Raw genomic sequence first — 18,372 nt, 5'->3', positions numbered from 1 at the left:
TCTTTATTATTTTCTCAACAGATGTCTGGGTAGTGAAGTTCGCAGTCACCATCAAGTCCTGGGCTTGGATGATATTGTTAGTTATTAAAAAAAGCCTCGTACACGTCTTCTTCCTGGTTCAGTGGTCAATACTAGACCACTACCATGACATCACCCTTGGTTTTTTTATACCTTTTATCCTTACCCAGAGACTTTCAGCAGGTCTGCCGCCCACCTCTATCTTGACCTAAGTGCAAGTGTATACATTTTTGATATACAAGGCAACAGCTCTTCCCTGTTTTCCCTGCCTGTGTTTCCTGAACAAGTTGTGTACTTCAATGCCAATCTTCCAGTGATGTGAATTATCCCACCAAGTCTCTGTGATGCCAGTTATACCTTTTTGTCTGTCCTTTGTCCTTGCTATGATTGCCTATATTTCCTGCAGATTCCAACACTTCCCCCAGGTCGCCATGTTCTGGACTAACCCATGTGAATTTGTCTCCTGCCCCCATTAACCTAGTTTAAAGCCCACCTCCTTGCCATCTGTCCTCTAATGATCTGTCAGTTCTCTATTAGACTCCCAGGACAGTTAGAAACCAAATTCACCCTGTTCTGCATTTTATTAGTTATATACAAATAGTTGTAAACAGTCCATAAGTACTTTTAATAGATAGTCATAGTGTGGACTCAAAAGTCTTGGTTAGATGTTTGCAATTTTTCAGTTGTTTAATGAAATGTTTGATGATTTTGGCTCACCATGATCCTTGTCGAAGATGATAGATCCATATAGGAAAAAGGCATTTAAAACATGTTGCTTTTATGCCTCAGGGAAGAGCATTCAGCTAAAGACACTGATGCCTGCAAGGCGTTCAATTAAAAGCACCCAGAAGGACTGAAAGACTCAGCTCTTGAAACTGCTTCTGCAAGAGGCTCTGAAAACACATCTAGGAAATCCCATTAAAAAACATATACTAAGAGAACACTAAACTTGTATTCCAAATTCAGGAATTGCTAAAGATAAAATTATACATGTGTAACAGTCATGTTCTCATAACTAAGGTGTTAATTTGGGGCCCTATTATGACTTCTTTAAGAAGCACTACACCCACTTTAAAGCACCACAAAAGGATTTTTCCTGCTCAAGGGAATCTTGGGTGCAATAGAGCTAGTGCAGGGAGTGTAGCCAAGGAAACGAGGCATGGCCACCTACATCCTGCAATCCCTAGGTACTGGAATACTTTTTTGGGGCCACAGGAAGCCATCATAATGCTGGAGAACCAGGCCAGTGCATCTTTGAACCCATCATTTTTCCTGACCTGTGCCATGTGAATTAATGCTGGACCCAAGAACTATTGTATGTACTTTATGTTATAGCTTCCCTTTAAAAAGCAAATTACAGTAGCCAGTGTTATTTTTTAAATGTGTTTTGCTTTTTTAATTACAAGCCTATATATATACCTGCCATTTTTGCTTTGTTTTCATTTTATAAAATATTTAATTTTGTATCTTTGTAAAATAGATATAATAAATAGACCTACAGTTGACATTACACAAATGTGTAACATGCTTCACAGAGAACAGCAGTCAGGTTTTCCATAAATATGAATGTATTTGAAGATAATCCCTAGCCAGTTTTCCCCAACTAAACGGTTAAAGAAAGAAATAGCTTTTCACATTCATGAGCAAAGCTGTGTGAAAATCATCAGCATCATGAAACCCTTTTTGCAATTTGAAGGTTGCTTTGTAATTGGCCTTTCTTTAGAAGCCCTGTTGTTAGTGCATATTACTGCTGGAACCAAGCTGCCACCTACACAGTGCTAAACTGGCATTGCTAATAGACGTGTCTCCTCTCAGTTCCTCACTGCTACAATAACTTCAGACTGGAAGGAAGTAGGGCTATTCAAACTGCTAGTTATTTAATGGAAGACAGAGCTTTAATACATATTAAAATAAAGAAGAAAAAGCAAACGTGGGGCCCAAAAGAAGATGGGAATGAGCTAAAGAGAACGGTCAAAGAAGGAAGAATGAAACAAGTACTGAAAGAATAAAGGATGGGGGAAAAATGATATCATGAAAGGTAAAAAGAAGCCAAAAGAAATTGTTTGTGAAGATAAAAAGAAGATGCAAATGGAAAACAATACATGCCACATGGAGGTGTGGAACCTGTGTTTGTATCACACAGCATTGAATCCTACTTGTTTTTTAGCTGTTAAGAGGCTGCTGCTGGTGTGCAGATGGATAGATTGGTAATCACATTCAACTACTGTACAGTAATTTATGGACAAAAGCAGATTGTCTTCAGTTCAATCCCACTTTGTGTTTTATAAGTATAACAATGAGAGAGAATCAAATTTCTAGTAAGTAGGCGAACAAAAACTTTAATAAAATAGAATATTCACATATCTTGAGAACTATGTATATGTATTGCAGCTAATCTCTGTATTTATCTGCACTGAATGGTAATACCAGTACCAGAGGAATAGCTTGATAATCAGCAATTAGGTACGGAGAACGAGAGGTTGTACAGTTTACAGCTGCTAACACAATGAATTGAAAAAACTGAACAGGAGCTTAGCAGCTAGATCTATGACCACATGGGTTCTAGGTCTTATCTCAGAAAATGTAAAAGTTGTGTTTTGCTGCAGGTTTGTGACTTTCACCAGTTAGTTTTACAATGCACACAACAGTAGAAACCATTAAAAGGTCTACTTTTGTCAACTATTGCCACAGACAGCTTCTATTCTAATAATAGGGGGAAAGTGTGGTAATCACAGATTACTGCTTGATAGCAGTTGGCAAATGCCAGCAGGAAGGATGTCTTTTTTAATTAAGGCACTGGAATGGGACCCAGGAGATGAGAATTCACTTCACACCTCTGCCAGAGATTTCCCGTGGGACCTTAGCCAAAGTTGCTTTTGTCATCCTGTGCCTCAGTTCCCCCTGTGTAAAATGGAAATATTGCTTTTCACTCACTATTTGTCTATTTAGATCAAGGACTTTCATGTACTAATGTATGTACCTAGCACAATAACCCCTTAACCTTGTGGTTAGTAGGTACTACTGTCGAACAAACAATCAGCAATAATAATGTTGAGTTTTTAAAGACAACCATGCTATGTCCATAGAATTGAGTTCAAACTCAGGCTGAGATTGAATAAAAATATGTTATTTACAGTTTTATGTAAAAATGTAGGCAAAATGTTAATGTTTTTTCTTAAGCCCTGGAAATGGAATATTTATTCAGACCTGAAGTATTGAGGATCAGTCCATTTATGAATTGCTTATTTGCTTACATTTAATACCACTTAGAGGTTTTACAAGCAATGCCCACCTCCAAAAAGGCCTCAGAGGTGGGGGGAACTTTCGGCTAGTGTGGAAAGAAATTCTTTGGCCTCTTTTAAGGGATACAACCCTCCTCTCCTTGGGGACATTCAGCCTTATTGTCATCTGGAGAGGAGGGTGTTTAGGCTGATTGATGGACCACAAAGCTATAGCAAAACCCATTGGCTCCCACACACTTAATGGGAGGGTTATAAGCCATTTCCCCCAGCTCTAGGAGCCATTCTGCATGAGAAGAAAAACTCCCACTCCACTCCCCCCTTGGGATTATAATAGGACTGGGTCTTCTGGGTCTTGCTGTAGGCATCATACTAATTACCTGTTGGGACTTGGAAGGAATTTTCCCTCTCTGCCAGATTGGCCTGGGTAGTGTGGATTTTTTCACCTTCTTTGCAGCAGCCTAAGGACCCAGTGGGTAGATTAGGCTGTACAATTCATTTTTATCACAACTTGGCACGTGCCCAGTGCAGGTAGTCATTCAGTAGGGTAGGTCTGATACCCTTATAAACCAGAATCAGAAGTGGATTGGAAGACATACAACATTCCTCTCCTTGGGAACATTTAGTCTCTTTGTTGTCTGGAGGAGGGAGGGTTAGGCTGATTGGTGGAACACAAGGCTGTAGCAACGCCTGTTGGCTCCCGCACACTTAATGGGAGTGTTTTATAAGCCCTTCCACCAGCTCTAGGAATCATTCTGCACAAGAAGAAAAGCTCCCACTCCATGTCCCCCTTGCAATTTGTGTCTCCTCTAAAAAAGGTGGGGAATGGAGTGGGGCTCCTTATGTCTACTACAGGAGACAACCCCATATTTCCCTCCCCATTAATCTGATATGACGGAAGGATGATGGGGTCCCAGCAAGAGTGCTGGGACCAGGTTAAAAGAATGGGGGGGGCTGATGGCAGCCCTCCACTAACTGGAGTGGATCATAGTAGGAAGAATGACCTGCATGGGAGGAGTTATTGTTGGATAGCTCCCAAATATATTAGTTAAGCAAGTTGCACCCAAGTTAAGCCACATTCCTGGTGTCTTGTTTTGCCTTCATATGGTGTCCAGGACAATGGCTTAAGGACACAGGTTTACAGCAATGCAAAGATACCCCATTAAGATCTGCAGTGATATTAATGGGAGATTACATAAATTATAGTAATTGTTTATTCTGATGAACTAAATAGGCTGAAAATATTAGAATTTGTATAGAATAATGGTGACCTGTTCCACAAAAATCTGTTTAAAAAGTTACTGCCTCAAGCTAGAGAGTCTTAGTGAAATCTAATCAATCAGCAGTTCTTTTACTTCTCATAAGATGAATGTTTTCATCTGTAGATAGTTCACATCTGCTTTCAACAATAATGATGTGGATAACAATTTTTTTCATTACAGCTGCACTAATGGAAAGATTGCCTCTAGCTGTCAGTTATGTGATGGCTACTGTTATAATGGTGGTGCATGTCAGCTGGACCCAGAGACAAATATACCTGTCTGTCTGTAAGTACTTTTGTGTGTATCATTAAAACATCTGTGTGGCAGTAAATAATAAAGTTTCTGTTCATCTGCATTTCTTATCTGTTCAGGTATTGATGATGTACCACTCACAATGGTATTTTACTTTTCTAGGTGTTATTTTTGTCTGTCACTCTGTTCTACTGCAAGTTGCAGAATATTCCTTTTGTTCATCATTTGACATTGTTGATGATTTAGTGACTATTGTTTACTGCTCTTCAACAAGAAGATTTTACAATAGAATACTTAGAATACTTAAGGGTGAATGTGAGGACCTATTTGCTGGCAATTCACATATATAATAGTGTGGGATTAACCATCTATGATCGATATTTTGGTGCCTAATGATTTCTATCTCTTTTTAAGTGGTGTTTTTTCATTTTTTAACACAGTCTCCTCATGACATAGTTTGACATGAAACAACATAGATTCTCAGAGATAACCAGTTTCACACACATTAACTCATGTGGTTTTGTAAAAACACATAGAAACTTCAGCATGTAACAAATGTTACTAACAATTCTTAGGAAACAAACATGGATTCTCTTTTTTAAGACCATCATGCTCTGGAATTGCCAGTACTAACTGTTAGGACATTTGACTTTAGTGCTTTGTGTCAAAACTCTGATTCCTGAAGCAAGGGGTTAATACAGGGTCCACTGTTACCAAAATGTTTTTGATTAGTGTTGATTACCCATATTTTCTGAGATATTATCAGATTGGACCTCCTGTGAAAAGGCTGAGCATATTTCGTGTGTGTGTGTGTTACCATCACTGTATATAATGAGTTTAAAATTTGTTCAGCAAAAGGCAGAATATTTATTTAGCTGTATTTTACTGAAATTCTGCAGATGCTCTGTGGGGTTTAAAAGTCAGCGCTGTGACCAGAAAGTGAACCCTTGTGATTACTACTGTCAGAATGAGGGAATTTGCACTTTAACTGCGTTTAATGAACCGAGATGCAAGTAGGTTTAACCTTCCACTTAATGCTGCACATTGTGTGACATCATTTCAGGCCACAGTTCATTGATTCAAATCATGCACATTCACATACATTTCACAGCATATACTTAATCTAGGGGCTCATTTATGTAATACACACTTACCCGTTTAATAGTCGTACTGATGACTGTATTTAAACATAGACTGTTGGAGTGTCTGTTGCCATATTATTGGAAGAAGAAATAATGGTTAAAAATTATAAAAATACTACTTCAGCTTTTTGTTCCTGGATGTGGGATCTGAGGTATTTTAATGAATAATGCATCCACAGCATAAAGTTTTGGGGTGAAGCAAATTGTGCACATTTTAACGTGATTTTGCATTTCCAGTATTTACAGAGTAATTAAACAAGAAGGCTATTTGGCTGCCATTTTAACAGTTAGACTTGTATTGGTAAACCTCTTTGTTAACTTAATCTGTAAATCAGGTTTAAAAAAGCAATTAGCACAAACTACAAAAAATTAGAAAAGCTCTCTTCTTAACACTTTTCATCCTTTATTGATTCAATTTATAATTTACCTTCATTTTTATGTTACCTTTCTCTCAAGCAATTTCAGACATACTTCTTGAAAAGAAACTGTTAATTCTCATCAGGAAAGGAAACTTCCTCTGCCTTGTGCATATTGAAAATATATCCTGCCCGACATCCTCATTGATTCTAAATACTAGAATAAGATGCATAGAGCTTCAGAGAACTGATCTGATGCAAGGGTCAGAATTAGAATGATGAGCCAATGACATAGACTTCAATTTGATAAAATACAGAAAGTCCAACAGGTTTAATATATAGCCTCATCTAAATACATGTTGTATAAACACATGTTTTCAGCTATTAGTAACCACATACTATTGAGGTTCTGTTGGGAGGTAGTGGGGGTTTTATTTGGGGGGGAGGGAACAATTAAAGTGATTAGGATGAGGAATCATTCTTTCATTTTTGTTGGACTATATGCTTACAATTCCTTTTTTTTTTCCCAATACTTCAAAGCAATGAAATGCTAGGTCTTGAGCTACAATAATTCTCTGGAAAAGCAGATTAGTGTTCTGATTAAGTCAACATAAAATGAAGGCAATCTTTATATGTCTCCATTAACTGTCAGTAATTGATTTAAAAAATTCAGAGAATATGGGTTTGAAGTATGTATTAATTTATGGAGGACATGGTTGTCTTAATTCTGCATTTTTTATATTTTCACATAACACTGCATATCATTCTTGAGTCGTCAGAAAACTGCAGTTACATACTAAAAACAACCCACTACTATTGTTTTTTAAAATGTGCTGTCAGTGCCTTTTCTCCTTTCTGTATAATAAACTGAAGCACATCAACTGATAGCTTAGAAATTGAAAACAATTTAAAATCTGTATTTTAATACATGAAATAGAAAGTTTAATAGCGAATTGACCATCAGTCATTAATTTTATCCACTGTTTCCCACAATTTAAAGAATGTGTTAATTATGTGATTTGTAAATAAGCATTTTGTCTCTAATGTACTTGATTGTTGCTACTTCTGTTTATGAAAGAATTTTTTTTAAGTGGGGGGTTTTTTAAGATTTTTTGTTCTGAAGCTTTACCTTTATTTACCCAAATCAAAGGTGACATTCTGGCTTCATTGAAGTCAATGGCAAAACTCCCAGTGTCCTCAGTGAGATCAGGATTTCAGCCAAGGAGAAGTGAATTACTTAGAAACTTGTGGAGTAGCATAAATTGGGGTTTAATATGATACGTATTTCATGACATCTTACTCCCCACTTGGGGCAGATCCTCAGATGTGGTCCACCAATACTCGCTGTTAAAATGGGAAGAAGAAACTAGAATGCCATTAAACCACCTTTGAACTCATCCAATCTTGGGGCCACTAGTGTAAGTTATAATAGGTGCAAAGCTCCTCTAAAACCCAGCTGTCTACAATTCCAAGGAGCCATTCCAGCAGCAGGGCATGAGTGGACCACAGAGGCATAGAGACCTTCTTCCCTTTTTCCAGCAATGCAGTACATTGATTGTCAGCTGGTGGTTGGTATAGCAGTAGCTATGAGTTAAAGCCCTGCACCACCAGGGAGTCCCCTTAAGCAGGAAGAATGCTTCACAGCCCAGTTACACTGGGTTTTACATCCTCTTTGTATTCATAGAATCATAGAATCATAGAATATCAGGGTTGGAAGGGACCTCAGGAGGTCATCTACTCCAACCCCCTGCTCAAAGCAGGACCAATCCCCAATTAAATCATCCCAGCCAGGGCTTTGTCAAGCCTGACCTTAAAAACTTCTAAGGAAGGAGATTCTACCACCTCCCTAGGTAACGCATTCCAGTGTTTCACCACCCTCCTAGTGAAAAAGTTTTTCCTAATATCCAACCTAAACCTCCCCCACTGCAACTTGAGACCATTACTCCTCGTTCTGTCATCTGCTACCACTGAGAACAGTCTAGATCCATCCTCTTTGGAACCCCCTTTCAGTTAGTTGAAAGCAGCTATCAAATCCCCCCTCATTCTTCTCTTCCGCAGACTAAACAATCCCAGTTCCCTCAGCCTCTCCTCATAAGTCATGTGTTCCAGACCCCTAATCATTTTTGTTGCCCTTCGCTGGACTCTCTCCAATTTATCCACATCCTTCTTGTAGTGCGGGGCCCAAAACTGGACACATTACTCTAGATGAGGCCTCACCAATGTCGAATAGAGGGGGACGATCACATCCCTCGATCTGCTCGCTATGCCCCTACTTATACATCCCAAAATGCCATTGGCCTTCTTGGCAACAAGGGCACACTGCTGACTCATATCCAGCTTCTCGTCCACTGTCCTATTGGTGGCCTGATGCAAATCAGTCACAGCAGGGTTCCAAATCTAGTGTCTTGTGTATCTTTTTAGTTTTCTTTACTTTTGGACTTTGCTGGGTCCGGAAATAAAAATACCATAATTCTATAAATAAGATGGTTTCTACAATATTTTTTACTAACCATGAACCAAGAGAGCCCGATCTCTCAAGACTTTGAGGCCAATTAAGATTGAGAGACCAAACTAAACATCTAAAGTGTGAATGTCCATCTGTCACTACCACATCTATAGTTATAAAAAATAATGTTTTACTAGCAAATAAGATGATTCTTATTTGTTCTTCAGCAATCTTATACATTAATTATAGCATAAGATAATTCATAACAGAATACAAACATATTTTTGCATCATGAAAAGAGGTTTTTTCCCCTTATTATTATGGGGTAGTCTATTGACATCCTATCACTAACCTTTATGAAAAGCTGTCAGCCTGCAATTCACTATAGATACTCACGGCAGGAATTCAGCTTGAACATCAAGAAAAATTCAAAAATTCAAAATATATTTGAAAAAGTCTGTCTCCTCATCTCTACCCTAACCTACTATTAACAGGCTGTGCTTGCTACAGTTAGCCGGGACAATCCAGATTTGTCATGCAGACTCTGTGGTTACATTTCTTCCACCATGCACCAGATCTTCTATCTCCGTGGTTCACCTTTTATCTATATAACCCAACTCTAAAGCTATATTTGGGGCACTAGCAGCTCCATTCCACCAGAAACCATTTTTCTGTCTTATGCTTCTTGCTACTATGGAGTGTTAGTGGGGTATCCCTACCCCATGCCTCCCAACATTTCCAGGGGCTAAATTGGGACACGGCACCACTCAGATTTGGCCTGTCTGCCTCTCCATAAATGGAGATGAAGGGCAAATGGACCAAATTTGATTGGCATTGCAGCATAGCACACAGGGTCACAACGCCAATCAAATTTGGTCCGTCTGCCCTCCATCTCCATCTATGAAGGGTCATATGGGCCAAATCTGAGTGGTGCTGCAATGCCGTGTACCAGCTCCTTCAGGGTTTGGTAGCTGTTACAACTGGGGAGCCCAGGGCAATTGGGAAGTCTTTGCTATCCCCTTTAGAAGGGGATATTATATCTTTGCTATTTTAGATATGGCAAAGCAGGCGAAGAACCTAGAGCTTGAATCTAAAAAGTCCATTTGTGGCGACACCCAATTGGTGTCTAGAGGTTTTCCACAGCTGTACCCAACCTATGAGCACTCATTCGTTCAGAAATAGCAAAGAGCTCAGCTGGAACATTAGGATCTTCTCCCCAAACCTGATCTGGAGAGGCTGCATCAAACTGGCTGGCAGGCACCAAACTACGCCAACAGGAAATGGCCCTCTCTGGAAAATTCCCTGAAAGGTAAAGCCTTATTGCTATCTCAAGGGGAAATTAGCGGGTGCCTCTCCAGGTCTACTTGTCCCTAGGCAGAGCTGCCACTATCTTATCCAGTTACTCTTTCCTCAGAGACTAAAGGTTTCTCTCCTATACCAACCTTCTCTTTTGCCCCCTTCTCAGCTATGTCTATGAAAAGGTCTTATTCCTTACCAGAGGTATGGAACCCCCCCCATACCACCCCGTAAATAAAAAAAAATCCCAAAAGGGGGGGAATCAATAAAGATACTGAAACATAAGAAAATGTTCTAAGAGACACCAGAGATCTTTTCCTTCTCTCCCTAGCTCTGACTACACCCCACACAAACAGGGAGCTTTCTGAATCTGACTATGAAGAGGAAGAACTGAAGAATATGGATATACTTTTTCAACCAGAGAAAGTGAAGGAACAATCTCAACCCAAAGGAAACTGCTCCTCTCAAACAAAATCAGACTTCATCATACTTCCTCCATTCATTCTCTGAAGATGTCTGTCATTAGCGAAGAGAGAAAACTAAGGGCAAAAGGACAACAAAGCTAAAAGGACATGAAGAAATCATATAAAATCCAGGAATCAGATATTCCATATTATCCCTTCCAAAATTTGTCACCACAGGACGAAAGATATGGCAATCCTCTAAGAGGACTTCTTCCAGAAGGACCCCACCAAGAAGAAGATAAAAAAAGCACAATTTGGAAGAGTCGAGCATTCTGAGCCTCCTCACTGCATCATTTTTATTATTATTAATTATTAATAGTTTATTTACTTATATTATGGCATCAGTTAGAGGCCTCAAGGTACATTTTACCAGGTACTTGTACAAATTTACAGTAAAGACTATCCCTACCCCCAGAGATGACAATGTAAATAAGTAAGATGGTAAAAATGATGAATGATTCCAGTACAGAAATAATAACTTGCCAGCATCATGTTAGGCCTACTTTTTTCTTTCTTTTGTTTAGTTGACATTTCATTTATTTTTTTAATATATTATTGGGGTTCTATTTTTTTAAAATTGTATTTACACTAAATGTCTTATCAGGAAGAGGTGGCAGTATTACAGGGCCGGGAAAGGGAAATATGTGGGATGGAAGGTCAGACTGGAGAGAGGAAAGGAGGAGAGTAGCATGGAGGGCAGTTGGAATGAGACTGGAATGAGGAGACTGTAAAGGAATGGTTGGAAGCAGCTAGAGCTAATCAGTAGAAGAGAAAGTAGAAACTGTAGAAAGCAGTCTGAGATTACAATGGACATAGACATTATCAGTGTTCTGTGGTGTCTGCTGGAGCTGCTTCTTGATTTTCTCTGGACCCAGAGCTGACGGTCCTGGGGTTGTCATGAGAGTGCTCTTAACAGAGATTCTTTCTTCATGAAGCCAACATGGCTAAAGAGAGAAGGAAGTTGTGTTTGTGGGTTCCTTAACAGTTCAGGGTCTGGACCAAAGAAGGGGGCATAGTCCTAGCTATTTCTCATCTCTTCCACTCCAGTGCTGCTGTACCTGCTTAGTCTGTTTTTTTGTCTTTGTCCCTAGTGGATTGAGTTTCTCTCATGCCCATGGGGGCTCTGCCCTGGAGTTTCTTTCTTTCCAAAGCCCACATAGCAAGGATGAGACACTGGGCATGAAGCCCAGTGCCCCGGACACCAAGGGCACGTAAAGTCAGATTTTAAAGCCAGAAGAGACCATTGTGATCATCTTCTGGACTTCTCTGTAACACAAGCCATCTGACCTCCCTGAATTAATTACTCACAAGTGCACCTATCTGAGAAAAAACTCTGAGAGAACAAAAAACTTGGCTCATCACTGGTCAAATGTTCTTTCTATCTCTACCCCACTCTATCACTTACTTGTGCTAGGTTTTTGCATAGGAGGGGATAAGGACAATGGGATTCCATAAAGAGTAACCAAGATGCTTATTTTGCCCCAAGCCATCCATTATTTCAGTATAAGTTAAAAAATTAACAAAATTCTATTACCAGTTTAAAGATAGTTATCAGCCACAAAAAATCCACCATCCCAATGCTTCTGTATTTCTTGAAAAAATATCCCTGAACAACATCATCTCAGCCTTGAATAGTGCTATCAAAGTGGAATTCTCCAGGTATCCAGATTCCTAAGAGCAGCCACTTCTCTAAGCTGGCAGTCAGATCCATTTTCCTGTCACAGGATCGATTCCATCATGGAATAAAGTCTCACATTTCATCCCTTTTAACCAATCAAAACACTGTTCTTAATAGCCAACACATCACCCACAACAGTCTCTGAGATGACTCCTCTAAGGATACAGAAACCTTACTGTATCTTCCATGATGACAAGGTCATACATACTCCAGAAATAAGAAATGTAAACACACAAGTATACATTTCTTAGGCAAGAATTCTACGTTACCTTTGGTCAAAAAGTACACCATCAGATGGAAAGGCTATGACTCAAACCTGGGTGAGTAATAAAAATATATCTCAAATGCACTGACTCCTTTAGAAAACAAGCAGCACTTTTTTCTCTTTTTAGCCTAAATATTGTGGGAAAATAATATCCAAATTGTTCCATTTAATATTAAAGTGCTGAATAAGAAAGCTTATTTAGCATAAAGTAGACCAGTTCATGAAGGGATCAAGGGCTATTATACAAAGTCCATGGTGTCACCATGAGACAAATGGACATAAGCAACCACAGAAGAAGGAATCTGCAAGGCTGTTACCTGATTCTCCATCAACACAACAAGATAGCCATGTACTTTTCTGAAGATGCATATTTTGGCACAATGTGGAACCTGAATTCCTAACAATTAGTTTTAGGAATAAAGGGAACACTCTTGTTTTATTTTCTCCCTTCTTCTTATTCATCCTTATGGCTCACTATGTCCCACCAATAACTGACTGGGAGACAAGAAGTCCAGAAGCAGAATGGTAAATTTAACTAATGATGTCTAGTGTGGCAATGACCTTCTGCAATCAGACCTCTCCTGCAATCGGACCCACTGTGGATGTATTGTTAGGAATATGACTTGTGCAGTCTTAAGAGCATTCTATTTTTAGACCGTTATTGTCAAGTTTTTAACATTAAAATGTATGAATCAAGTTGTTTTGCACAATTAAGTGTATCTACAGCTTTGGTAGCACGCATTCGGTGGGTGATGCAAGCAGCACAGGTAAGCCTGGAACCTGAAAGACATGTCTGGACTGCTTCCAGGAACTGCAGCAAGAGTCATAATTTGCTCATAGCAGACTGAAGGGGAGGTCAGTTTCAGAAAGAAAATAATCAAGTAACAAATTTTCCATTTATTTTGATCGCATGCCCACCCATCTTTTCCATCATTTTCTCTCTTATTTTATGTTTGACTTACTTACTTTACTTGATTTTCATCTCTTCCCTCATCATTAATTCATTATATGTATACTCCTTCCCAAATACATGCTTATTATTATAATTCTCAATTAGTATTATTTATTATTTCCATTGATGTACCACATGGGGACACCAGATGAGATTGGCACCTCACTGTAATAACAATTATAGAAACACACAGTAAAGGATAGACCCTGCTCTAAAGAACTTAAAATCTAAACTGAGGCAAGAAGTAACAATAGGCCGATCCAAATCCTGTTGAAGTCAATGGGAGTCTTTCCACTTACTACAGTGGGCTCTGAACCGACCCCCAGGTGATTGTGACACACAAGTATAAGGATAACAAAAATCAGATCATATGGTTACATTGGTTAGTTATTGCAGAGCTTTAAGGTTCTTGACTGTTACAAGTGATGATTTTTGCATATTTAATTTTAAATAATAAAATCATCCTTACACTAATGATGTATAATCCAGCCATCATTTGTGGATTGATTTCTGGTAGGGGGTCACATCAGAGGTGGGGTCTTGAGATCAGATTTGAAGGAGAGAGTATTGGCCTTGATTAATTAAAGGGGCATTCCATGCACAAAGACAGCTTGAAGATGAGCGTGGGAGAAGCTGACAGGGAAATGGTGTGGGAAATGGTGCTTGTGCCATTGCTGAAGCAGAGAAAAGGGGAGGGAGTGACAAAATAAGAGATAATAGTGGACAAGTAGGGACAGGCAAAGTTGTGAAATGCCTTAAAAGTGAGGACAAGAAGCTTTAACTTTGATTGACTGAAACAAGGGAAATGAATGGAGTGCTTCAAAGAGGAAATTGATGCAGTCAGAGCAATGAACAAAGATGACCTTCAGAGCTGCATTTTACATTTGATTAGAAGTGGACAATGTGTCTGTTAGGGATACCAAAAAGGAAGAAATTGCAATAATCAAGCTTATATTCCTTACAATACTATACCTCTCTTGTTATCTCTGTTCTGTTATACAGCTTTTTAAGTGTGAACACTCAATCACAGTAAATCTCTCTATGTAAACAGACTGTATGTGCAGAAGAGGGTTTCATAACTATGGCAGAAATCCTGTCAAAGAGGGCATTTTTAAAAATCATGGGCCTGTTTTACAACTAGCAATAGTATGCGCTAAAGGCACTTGACCTGGCACACTGATTGCATTTTCTGAAATCTATGTTGAATCGAGTGAGAGCTACCAATATAGCATAGAGAGGACTGAATGAAACTAAAAGGCAATTCTAAACTATGATAGGCCAATAAAGTGACAGAGAAGAACAGATTTGTTAAATATTTTATGGTAAATGTAACTCCATAGGGTACAGTTAATGGGCTACCTAATTATAATTACCTGGAGACTTTCACGTGTAGCATTCTAGTTCACCAAGATCTTTCCTGTTCAATTGAAACTAAACTAATTTAGTATGAACACTTTCAATTTGGAAGAGATCAATAAAATTTAATTGTATATTCTATGAGATCCTTTGTTCAAGCTGTATCCCAACCCAAAATGCCTTAGAGACATTAATTCAGTTGGTGATGTAAAAAGTAATAGTGCAAAGGAGAGATGAAAAGATATTGGCAAAGGAGAAAAGATATGTTGTTCTTTGAACATTTTCTGCTTGGCTTCTGGGCTTGGTGATGCATGTACCCTCAGCACACGAGCTTGAAACTTTCTGGATTGCAGGATACATTGGGGTGCTTCCATGCCCTGCCACTTATTTCTTTTACCACAGAAAACAGCAGACAGGCACTCACCAATGTCTCTGCATGTCCTGTCCCAGTGTAGGGAGTTCTGATTCTTTTGTTGTATTAGCTAATTAGGGTAGATTCAGCAATGTTGTTAGATATCGGTGCACATTTTGCCAATTTTTGGTACCATTGAACAGCTTCTTACCTGAAGGTTTCTTGACCCTCACCAATATTGGTGTGTTTTTCAATTGTTTTCTTGCTTCAGATGAGAGATCAAGTCCTGCCTCAAGCTTTATCCATCCTGCAATGAACACTGTGCAATAACCATATAATTATGATTCATGCATAATGGTGTTCAGAGTCAGAGATTAGCTTAAAGGTTTTTAAAGACATAGTAGATGTAATTTTTCCCCAGGGTGTCACTACAGGGTAGAGTTAAATGTGTTTGGCTGCCTCAAATATGCATTTCCATCACTTAACATGTTTGGATTTCTTCTATCTTTAAGTCAGTTGTTCCTGGGTTTGTAATTCTTGTTTTTTCGGTTGGTTTTTTAATCATTACAACATCCATGTGATATTTTTACCATTAAGTTATGGATATATACTGAACATTTACTTCATTTTAAAGTAGATTTTATCTGGAAATTTCCTCTGTTTTTTAATTATTAAAAAGTCACACTCAAAAACCCCATTAAGGTAATAGTACCATATTATATTTCTAATAGTTTGAAAACATAGAGTATCTACCTTAAATCTAAGGGCCAGACTCACCAATACACTCACTGCTCAAAGTAGCCAGATTGTACTTGCCAGGTACTTTCAGCTACTGAAATCCACATTCCCCTGCACAAAAACATTCCAGTTTTCCCCTCTGTCTGCCCAGCATAGGTACCCACCATCTTCCTAAAAGGCTTGATTCCCATTGGTCCCAATAATGAAAGGCAGTAACATTCTTAAATGTAGTAAATGCACCAGATTTCAGAGAGTTGTAGCTACATGAGAAGTTTTCAGAGTCTGTGTCATTCATTATAAAGATCGTTCAGGACCAAAAATTGGTCTGATACAGGGTGTGAAACTTCTTAAAAGGAGCATTTTTTTATTTTTACATTTTGAGAAAATTCTATCTGTGCCTAGAGTAAGAGCTTTCATTTTGTGGTGGATACACTCTATTCCTTATGTGAAACTAAGTTTAAGTACAAAACTCAACTTAAACTTAACTATGGATCCATGAAGAGAGCTTCCATAATTTCTTTATCCCTGAAGTTGCCATTCTTATCTCTGAAGGTGCTGTTTTTGGTTGTCTGCAAACTGCAGGCACAATCCATTTAAAGAACTATACTTAGTTTCTTATCAGATAATGTGGTCCTTCCTAAAGTAGCTTCAGCATTTCATGTTAACTAGCACATCTCACTTCCATCATTTAGTCCTATATCCTCACATTCTAAAGATGTCAAACTATCCTCATTAGATATTAGAAGAGCAATGAAATATTACCGAGCTTGGACTGGAATAATTAGAATATTAAAGACATTACTTATCCTATCCAATGTCAAAAAAAAAAAATCAAAAATATCCAAAGTTAAAATATCCTAGTCTGTGAGAGCAGCTATCACTCAAACATATACAAGGGCAGATAAAACACCTCCAAGCCACCCTTCAATCCACTCTTTCACTAAATGCTACAAGGTGGATATAGAATGGGGCCTTTAAATGTATAGTCCTGCAGTCAGCTATGATCCCTTAATATCTACCCATGATATTTTTATATATTTAATTCCTTTCTAATTTTCTGCTTGCTACTCACCAGCATTTTCAAGTGTTTTCCAGACAGATTCCCTTCCTTCATATAAAAGATTTGCCAGTTGGCATACATAGTGTTTGTTATCTAATACTTCTAATTGTTATGAAAGTTGTGTTGCATCTTTGGAAGCGTATCTGTGAGTAAATATAGCTCCCTCAATCTATATAAGGAGAGTCTTGTTCCAGGAATTTCTATCAGAGCTTCCTCTGTGACCATCATCAAACACGCAGACTGACTAAGATTGATGGTGTTGCACCAGACATTGGGTAGTGAAGTTCCCAGATCTGGCTCAGTCCTGAGAATCCATGAGTTTCAGGTGGTCCACAAGCAGTGTCAAGTAGGATCAAGGTATGCATGCCTTCACGGGTTGACGGAGAGCAAGGTTAGCTGGGGTGTTTTTGTCCATCCTCGTAACCTGGCCAAAGAGCATGCATTGCCATTTTTTAATATAATGAGTGATTGAAGGAAGGCAATGTCTTTGAGAGATTGTGACATTTTTTTCACAAAATCAAACCACTTTATGCTCAGAATTTGGTGCAGACCATGCATATTTTGTGCTGACACCATGCAGAACGTCCACTTTGCTGAATCCTGATGCCTCTGAACTCTGCTTGCCTGATGCCTATGCTTTTAAGAAAAGTTGATGCATACTGATGCTTACTGGTTCAACACATCCATTCCATAACTTTGGGATGGCTTTTTGTACTTCCTCAGGTGATGGAGGATCAGTGTTCACCCCTGGATTTGCTGCTATGTGGTTTTCTAGGTCACAGAGCTCTAGACAGTTGTCAGCTGGTCCACAGTTCAACACATTTTCATAATGTGTTTTCCATTTGTCCAGGATCTCATCATCATTTAGCAGGAAGAGCCATCTGGTTTCATGACAAGGATCTTAGAAGGCTGTTTATAGCTACCATCCATGCTAGTGATGGTTTTGTAGGCAGGATGCAGTTTGATGTTCTTTGGGCTGTCGTCTGCTTTGTCGGCCAAAGAACCGACATGTTGGACATAAACCTCATGGTCATATTTTGCCATAGCCAGGAAAATGTCTTTTAGTCCTTTACATTCTTGGATATTTCCCTGCTTGCATGCTTCTGCCTTTTTCACTAATATATCAAAGGCCTTTTTGGAAAGCCAAGGTTTCTTGTGCAACCACCTGATTATTCCAGCAGCAACATGTGATATAGCATTACATTTATCACTCAGGAGATCTCCACATTGTCTGAGAGGGTACCAAGGTTAGATATGCAATTCATGAGGGACTGTCTGTATTTCACGGCTTCAACAGGATCTTCAGAAAGATGCTGGATATTGTGTGCTGCTGAGGGCTTATCTGTTATGGGGTCCTGGTTTAGGCACCTTAACAGCCATCGCTGGACCTGGATTTTAAAAAGTGGATGTGCCATGAAATAAATAGACAACATTCTTGTCAGAAATTTCTCCACAGTGAAGCACCCGCAAACTCAGACCATACATTAATTGTTGCT

General features: G+C 38.9%; 1 protein-coding gene across 7 annotated transcripts in view; it reads left to right on the top strand.

Annotated features, from left to right (window-relative positions):
* LRP1B (LDL receptor related protein 1B) overlaps positions 1–18,372 on the top strand; it is a 1,334,345-nt gene that overhangs the window by 1,292,619 nt on the left and 23,354 nt on the right. For 6 of the 7 annotated variants that reach the window (XM_075117809.1, XM_075117811.1, XM_075117812.1 and 3 more), the window contains 2 exons: positions 4,700–4,804; positions 5,671–5,784. In XM_075117809.1, coding sequence (XP_074973910.1) covers positions 4,700–4,804; positions 5,671–5,784 — 219 coding nt within the window. The remainder of the gene's footprint in view (positions 1–4,699; positions 4,805–5,670; positions 5,785–18,372) is intronic. The other variant, XM_048869167.2, reaches the window with a different exon arrangement.

This window comes from Caretta caretta, chromosome 11 (genome assembly GCF_965140235.1).
Source record: "Caretta caretta isolate rCarCar2 chromosome 11, rCarCar1.hap1, whole genome shotgun sequence".
NCBI classification, from domain to species: domain Eukaryota; kingdom Metazoa; phylum Chordata; order Testudines; family Cheloniidae; genus Caretta; species Caretta caretta.
Note: the sequence above shows the minus strand (reverse complement) of the source record. Positions and strands in the feature narration are given on the sequence as shown.